Consider the following 9094-nt stretch of genomic DNA (forward strand, 5'->3'; position numbering starts at 1 on the left):
AGTGATGTCATTTCTCCTAGGAAGAATGAGGTTATGGATATCTGAAATGGCAATTCTGGATAGGAAGAAGTAATTGTGGATATCTTAAATTACAGTTTTGGATAGGAGTAATGCCATTGTGGATATCTGAAACGTTAGTTTTGACTAGGAAGAACTGAATTACAGATATCTGGAATACATATCCAGTCCTGCTATTAAAGGTTAAAACGGCTTTTAGTTTCAGATATCTGTAACTGCATTCTGGATATCTAAAATCCACATTATGGATATCTACAATTAATTCTTACTAGGAGAAACTACCATTTCTGATATCTACAATACAATTTGTACTAGGAGAAACTACCATTTAATATATCTACAATGCAATTCTTACTAGGAGAAACAGCCATTTCAGATATCCAAAATTAAAAAAACATTCCAGACATCCATAACTACATTTTGTATATCCAAAAATACATTGTGACTAGTAGAAATCTAATTATGGATATCCACAATTCATATTATGACTAGTACAAATGTAATTTTGGATATCTGAAATGGTAGTTTCTCCTAGTAAGAATTGCATTGTAGATATCCGGAATAGTAGTTTCTCCTAGTAATAATTCAGAATGTTGATTCTAGATATCCAGAATGCAGTTACAGATATCTGAAACTAAAAGCCCCATACACATGCATGGGAAACGTGACATCATTCCTCCTAGGAAGAATGAGGTTATGGATATCTGAAATGACAGTTGTTGATAGGAGGAATGTCATTGCAGATATCCAAAACGTTAATTGTTACTAGGAAGAACTGAATTATAGATATCTTGAAATACAATTTCTACTAGTAAGAATGTTACTATGGCTATCTTTAATTACAATTATTACTAGTGAGAATGCAGTTTTGACTAGGAGAAATGTGGTTTTGGATATCTAAAACATATATTAGACAGGAGCGTGGTTCGATTAAAAGTTAAAACGGCTTGCCATACATAGTCATGTTGTACATACTGTACATGGGACCACTGGCACAGACTGACTCAAACTCGGCTTGCGCATCCACATCGGCAAGGACTCGAGGGAGTGCAGTTCCCGCCGTGGAGTTGTTCGGTATGCGGTTGTCCAGAACTGCCGATCCAACCGATAAGTCTATATAGTTATCCAGTTGTCCAGCACCACGCTGATCCAACCAATACGGTCATATACTAATGACATCAGAGATCTCCATATATGAGCATAAAAGAGACACAGGTAGACAGACAGATGCAGAGCTCCATATATGGGCACAAGAGACACAGACAGTCAGGTACAACGGGTACTCTGACAAAGCCCCCACCCCCCCGACACCATGACTCAGACCCATCAGTCGGATCGGCGGGGCGAGTCGATAGAGGCCCTCACACAAGCTCCCATTGTAATCCAACTGCCTTAAGTAATTATTAACCAATTAGTAATTACTAGTCACTCTCACCCAATTATCAATTAGAGCAAAGTAAACCATAACCTAGTTGCAGGCTCTTCATAAAAGCTTCAGACTACTGGTCTTCATCACTCATGCACACATCTTTAATGTACTGATATTTGCTTTTCGTCAGAAACATACAGGTATGAAATATTCATCTAGAATGTTAGGCTATAGCTACAGTATACTACACCCTATGAAAAGGCAGTCACCAAATCATTAAGTGTTTTGTTTTTTTATTGAGAATGTTAATCTGGAATACATTTGTTCAGACCGCAATTCTTTTTACATTTAATCAAAAGACATTATCTTACACTAACAGAATTCAAAAGTGATTCAATGCATAACCTATATACAGAAAACCAAAAGTCTCATGGTTGTGAAAAAGTGACCAACGCAATTGTGTTCAATGAACACAAAGTTTTAAAAATTAAACAAAATTAACCTCACTAAATCTTACGTGGGTAACAATAAGGAATATGGCATAACAGTAAAATCGCCACTCCCTGGGTACGCCATGTAAATCAACTGTGAGGACTGCTGTACTGTACACATTCACAAAATAAAGTAAACCATTTAAGGTGGACCACATTGTGAGTCTTGCACACCCCTCCACTTAAAGACCATGTTGAGACAACAGGTTTAAATCAATGTCAAATGCAGGCAAAATGTTCATATTACTGATATTTCTTTTGGTTCATATATTCCCTTAGTTGGGAGGTTCAAGTACCAAAAAAAGAAAGATACATTTTAGCAATAAGGTACGGTAAGCATGAACAGATTCCTGATATGTAAAGGCTCACGCATACTCCAGTTTTTAGGACAGCGATAACCTACTCACCGCGGTGGTTGGGAAAACTACAACATGAAGTCACCGAGCCGTGGTGTGAAGCGACTCACCACTCACCCCAGACCATCTCTCTGTTTTTACTAACCACCGGGGTGCTTAGTTTATCACCTAAAAACTTAAGTATGCGTCCCACTTAAGCATGAACAGATGCCTGGACACCAGTTAAACGGTGAATATAATTTATGTTTACAAGGAGAACATCCAGTCCTATTATATCATACTGTCTTGGGTTATATGGAAGACGTCCAGCAGGAGGTGGCCTGCCATCGTCCGAGTCAAGTATGCCTGCATTCTGCAGAGCTCTCTTCCTCTCCCTCATCGGTTCACACACACACACACACACACACACACACACACACACAGGAAACTTTCGAGGGAGTCTTTCTAAGTCCTCAATCTCAAGTCAGTAGAAAAACTGATGACATAATAAACAGAAGTTTGTCCATTTGATTTGAATAATAAAAAAGGAGGGAGGGAGCTACGTGGACGATCCCATTTCAGCTGCCATTCCTGAGGGACGCAGAAGGAGAAACTCGAAGAATCATCCCCCCATAGCTGGACAGCAGAGGTGGTTAAAATTGATGAAAAACAATATCTGGGTGTGTGGGACTTGGTTGGTGCTTGTCTGTGTTATACAAAGTTGGTGAGGGGAAAAACTGTTGGCTTTTCTAGAAGAGCAGTGCTCCCATACTGCCTACTTCACTCTGTTCCTTGACAAAGATCTCAAAGTACTGGTAGATGATTGTGACGGCCAACAGGATACCAGTGCCAGAACCAATGGCTCCAAGGAAGTCAGCCATCACTGACAGACCACCAATACAGAGGCCACCGAAGGCAGCAGCAGTAGGAATGTACCTAGAAAACACAACAGAACAGATTTCTGGAACTGTTGCAAAAACAAACATCACCAGGGACATTGATCACCTATTTAAAATGATATGCCCCCCCAAAAAAATGTCTTTGTATTCTTATATAAAAATCTAGCATTTCAGCTTTATTTTTGATAGCGACAGAGAGAGGGCATGACATGCAGAAAAGAGCCTCTAGTCAGATTTAATCCTGGGACAAATGCATAAAAGAATATAGCTTTGTTTATGTGGTATGTCAGGTGACTCACTGGGGCTTCCCCAAACTGGTCCTATAATTACCCAATTATGTAACTAATGTAAATTATTGTAGATGGGACAAATGGTCACTTAGTTCCGCACTGCAAGCTTGTACATCAATTTAAAAAAAAAAAATCTTGAAAGTGTGAGAACTACCGTCTGTTTTAGAAGGCATTTGTAGAATCGGCCTCAGGTCTTAATGGGTTAAGAATTACAAAAATATACTCTGACAAGGAAGAAACCCGTTCTCAAGCTCATTGCTGAGCATAGTCGATACACATTTGCAACAGCGGACCGTAATGTTGACATGTACCGACGCTCATACAATAATCATGTATAACTGAGGCCTGCAATATAACGTACCTATTGAGTTCATGGACCATGGAGGTCTCTCTGTGACCCCTCATCACCATCTGCTGTTCCTTCAGCTGTTTCGCCACCTGTAAATTTTCATAAAATCAACTCTATAATACAAGCTCCTTTGATGGTGAGCACAGAATCTGTGTGTAAAGGATTTCATTTCTGTAATTCCACACAATAGGACTTACATCTTTAGCGGATGAGCCAGACACTTCAATCCAGGTCTTGGAGAAAAAGGCACAGGAACCCAGCATGAAAACAATGTAGATGCAGGCATGTACTGGGTCGTCCAGGACAGACCCAAAGGACTCTGGAGGAGAGAGGTAGTAGCATAGTCCGGCAACAGGGTAGGCACGAGCTGGACCCCCAGATGTTGCATCCTGAAAAACACCCAAAAACAGTCTTCAGCAGAAGAACATGCTATAGAATTCTATGAACAATGTGCATCTCGATTGAGAATTTAATGGATCTCAAACCACGTGCTACCAGTGCTAACTTATTTGTAGTTGATGTGATAAATTGCTATTTTACTGGCTTGACACAAGGCTTTGAAACTAAAAGATCTTAGGTCAAGCAGGAGTTTTTTTTCTTCTTTTTTTTTTAAAACCAAACTTTGTTAGTGTTCTGGCAAGGAACTTTGAAATTTTAAGTTGTAGTCCATTTATTTGTTACAAAAAGGAAACATAAGGAAGGCCAGACAATCATTTGGTTAGTAAAACAAATCAAGAGACAGCCATTATAATAAGGTTATAAACAAACAATTAAACAACTCAGGCAATGAACTAGCAGAGGCAGAGGGAATGAATGCTACTTGTCTGCAGTGAAGGTTATCTGGAAGGTTTTCTTTGCCTCGGTTCCATTAAAGTTTTTCCAAAGAGAGACATGGCACTCTTCCATTATATATTAATAAAAATCCTATATTATGTGGGCATATCCACTAAGGAGAGTTAAACATTTTGGCATACACAGACTATACTAAAAGGGTTTAAAAGTTCTGTAGAGTTTATTCGTCTGCTTTGCTATACTTACAGACCAGGTCCCCAGCAGGTTGACCAAGAAATTGCCACTGAACCGTGTGGAGAGCATCTGAGAGATGACGTAGAGGTTGGACACCAGGGCAGACTGCAGGATGATGGGAATGTTGGAGGTGTAGAAGAGCTTGATGGGATAGGTGTTGTACTGTCCACGGTAGCGTGCTGACTTGATGGGCAGATCCACCCTGAAGCCCTATAGAAAAGCAAGCGGAAGAATGCTGTTAATTCCATTCATAAGAACACACTCACTGAGGGATCTTCTCAAGACTGTTATTACCAACTCCAGTTGTGGGGGGACACAGTAACAGCAGCCTTTAAACAGGTGCCAGCACCACTGCAACTTCTACTACAGACACTCACCTGGAAGTATATGACCACACCAAAGACAAAGACTGTGGCAATGAGGTTCATGAGGTTGGGCAAGTTCTGTCTGTAGAAGGCCTCTCTCAGAGCACGCACTTTGTCCGTTCGTGTTGCTATCAAGTGGAAGAGCGCAATGATGGCTCCCTCAAACTCAGTGCCTAGAAGTCGGTAAAAAAAAGAGTCAAGACGTTTTCCTGGATTTAGCAGAGGAGCAGTGATTGTGCTTAAACAACAAATATGCCTTAGTTAACACATAATAGCAGTAGCCAAATCAAGGATTTCTACAACAACTATGACCAACAGACTACTTTCTATTCTCTTTACCTCGGCCAGTGTTGACAGTGGTGGGACTGAAGGCTTTCCATACAATGGTCTCACAGATATTGGTAGCGATGAACAGGGAAATGCCAGAACCAAGACCATAGCCCTTTTGAAGCAGCTCATCCAGAAGTAGGACAATCAGCCCAGCCACAAACAGCTGGAGAACACAACATAGATGAGTTACAATCACATATTCAGTGAATGGCGATATACGATATTAGTCTATTATTACATATATATTTGTCCTAAATAATGAATTGTCCCTCGATGAGTAATTTTCTTTCAAAGCAACTCCCTGCTGCTGACCCAAATGACTGACACAGTCTCTTATTAAAACTCCAATCACCACTCTGGGCTAAGTCAGAGAACATAAATGCGATGGAAAAGAAATGTATAGACATTCTTACCTGGATGATGATGATGAGACAGATGCCAGCTCCCATCTCTGAGGGGTCTCCATACATGCCTGTCATCACATATACGATGGCCTGGCCAATGGTAATGATCATACCAAATACTAAAAAATAAAATCAGTGGTTGGTTAGACACCTTGATTCATTTCATGTTACACATTGACAATTACAACCTGATGATAACAGACTTACATTTCTGTGCTCCATTGAAGAGAGCTCTGTCCTTGGGGGTGTCTCCCACTTCTATGATCTTAGCCCCAGCAAGCAGCTGCATGATGAGGCCTGATGTGACAATGGGTGAGATACCCAACTCCATCAGAGTACCTGTTGAGAAAGTAGAGTTAGAAACACCAAACACACTAAGGACAGTACTTAAAATGTTTTTTTGTACAATCTCTGCAGACATACCTCTGTTGGAGGCCAGAATTACTCTCATCCAATAGAAAGGATCTGCAGAATCTGAGGACATGATGCCAAAAAGCGGGATCTAGGGGGAGAAAGGTTTCCACAAAATAAGTGAGGTGTGTGATTTTTAAGGCAACATATGTTGCCTTAAAATGAATTTAAACTGAATTGGTGCCACAAATGCTTACAGCAGCTAAGAACACTAAAAGTGAAAATGAAATGGGCATCCAAGTCCAAAATTGTGACTAATTTGCATTTTGATGAAGCTAAAATGTAGATTATCCCCCTGAGCATTCATCATTGCTTGAAGTTAGTTACTGAGGACAACCACAAATTCCCCAGGCTATATATTCATCACATACCCTATAAGGCATATTTAGTCACAGAGTTGGAGAAAATAGCATCTGAAAAGTAATTTGTGGTGGCAGTTCAGCACACAGTATGTATTACAGCTTGTGCTGATGATTGGTCAGGTACTGTGCCACATAAGTCCATCAGATATAACCCTCCCTGTGACAACACCACCATTATCAAAATCCCTCCCCCCCATTGATTCCTAATTAGTGTGTTTGCCTAAGAGGGCAACCAGACTATAGTAATTCCCTGACTTTATTTATAGAGAAACCCCAAAAAGGTTTGGTTTTATTATTCCACCACTTGCAACGTCATGAGGCCAAATACATCATCATCATACTGTACTTAGCAACCACACTTGCAATTTCCCAGAATGCAAATTTAGTTTGTACTGCAATAACAATTTACGACATTTACTAGTCTTAACACAAGCTCAACAAGGACATTTTGCATAAAAAAAAGTATAAAAACTAATATGTATTAGTAACATTTACCTGGCAGCACACAAGGAAGATGAAGAGTGTGATGGCTGTCCATAGCACCTTCTCTCTGAACTGGATCTGTAGTTCAATCACAATTTGTTTATTTTATTACATATTTATTACAGATAATAACATGCAACTGGAGCAAAGAACCATTTGAAATTCAGAGTTCGTTTAAACTGTAGGCTGTGTTTAAGGAAATAAATGTGAACTAACCTTTCTTTCTGGCTTCTGTATCTCAGGCAATACCGCACAGAATGGCTTTATCACCTCCAAGAATTTAACTGAAAGCAAAGGATAGTATAGACTTAATTAGAAGATGGTACATTGACGATGGGACGTGGCATTGATTGACTGGCCGACTCAAGTCAAGTTAACACATCAATTAAAATATACAAGAGAAAGGGCATAGGGCATCTTGCATGTCAGCAATAATCGTATCCAATAGTGGACAACATGTATATTTCCAGACAGTACCAATATGCTGTAGATCCAACTCCAAGGAAGAGTGCACTGCTGTAACACTGGCTTGTTATGCGTCGTCATCACTGGGCTCTATCTTTGAATGAGTTGCTACTTAGCTACTTAGCTAGCTTAAGACGCCAACAACAGTGAGTCCTTTTAACTGGGCCACACAGTAAGTAAAACATCCAGACACTGAACTACTGTTTTTGACTAAAGTAATTTTAGCTAGCAACTAACTAGCTAAGCTGGCTAACAATCTAAACTAGACGGACGTTCACGCCAAGCAAACGTTGCTACTAGCTAGCTGGTCAAGTTGGCTGCAATAAAACAATAGTGTTTCAACTACCAACGTTCAGAATATTATATATTCATATTGTTGTAATACTCACTCCCCATGATGTCTCCTGCGTGGGTTCCTTTGCTGGAAAGAACAGATTTGTGCCACCCGGCGAAATAACTCTTCCCTACTGTTGCCGCCCCAGACCAGTGCCACTACACTAATAGTGAATGATTCTTACTGACTGAGTACTGACTGCCTGGCTGCTGAGAGGACTACACTAACATCCCATAGCTCAGCGGGACGGCTGCTGGGTTGGGGCTGGGCCAGAGCCTTAGATATAAACAGAGTTACGCAAACTGCGTTCACTTCATGGGGCCAGTCGGGCCAGTCCAATGGCGGCTCTCCTACATAGACTACGCATTGAGCGTGGGGACAACCAACTGGGCCAAGTCCTGGACCGGAAGTAGGCAGAAATGCATTGGACTCAGGCAACAGCCCAGCTTTAATGATCTTAAATCCCTTTATTTTAAATTGTTTTGTAGTAATAGTACAACATAAACATTAAAGATACTTTAGTTGTTACTGTACACTACTTTAAAACAGTTGTCATGTTGCACACATGCTTAAAATAGCTCTTATTTGCGCCGCCCTCGTTGAAAACAATGTATTTCCAAATCCAGCTTGGCTCAGTTCAGGCTGCATGAACCTAAAGGCATGAACAGCGCTCGAGCGCTCGGTTTCTGTCCCCTCTATATCGTAACTCTTCTATTAGATGGCTCTGGGTTGGGCCAGAGTGGGCGTGACGTGAGCGTGGATGCGAGACACACCTCTAATATCATTTTTACTTTTAGTAATAGTAAACTCATAAACAGCAAGCAAACACAAGAGAAAGGGAAAAGGGGATGGGAAAGAATATATAAAAAAATAACAATTATATAAATAGCGATTAATTAAGCCATCTTTAAGGACCCCAATGGAAACAAGCCATAGTAGTGCTTTGTTGGGTTTACTTTAAATCCTCTTGCCTTTTTAAGTATTCAATCAATCAATCAATCAATCAATCAATCAATCAATCAAATGATGATTTTATTTTATTTTAGTAAAATAAATTACTATGAAGTAATCAGAATATAACTTAAAACCACCGGTTTCCTGGCAACCAACTGCCAACCACAGCGCGACCACCCCTTCGCGCTATGGGATCTACAAGAGGGAGG

The 9094-nt window shown here is 40.3% G+C and overlaps 1 protein-coding gene across 1 annotated transcript; it reads right to left on the reverse strand.

The window, feature by feature from the left end:
• Window positions 1-1663: 1663 nt before the first annotated feature.
• sec61a1a (SEC61 translocon subunit alpha 1a) lies at window positions 1664-8185 on the reverse strand. The gene is made up of 12 exons (XM_079511168.1): window positions 7987-8185; window positions 7349-7416; window positions 7145-7210; window positions 6300-6378; window positions 6084-6215; window positions 5886-5995; window positions 5482-5635; window positions 5155-5315; window positions 4790-4987; window positions 3949-4140; window positions 3764-3840; window positions 1664-3149 (listed from the first exon to the last, which is right to left on the reverse strand). The coding sequence occupies exons 1-12, from the start codon at window positions 7991-7993 to the stop codon at window positions 2963-2965; spliced, it is 1431 nt and encodes a 476-aa protein (XP_079367294.1). The 5' UTR covers window positions 7994-8185; the 3' UTR covers window positions 1664-2962.
• Between the last annotated feature and the right edge of the window lie 909 nt (window positions 8186-9094).

The sequence above is a fragment of the Electrona antarctica genome, assembly GCF_951216825.1.
Source record: "Electrona antarctica genome assembly, chromosome: 9".
NCBI lineage: Eukaryota > Metazoa > Chordata > Actinopteri > Myctophiformes > Myctophidae > Electrona > Electrona antarctica.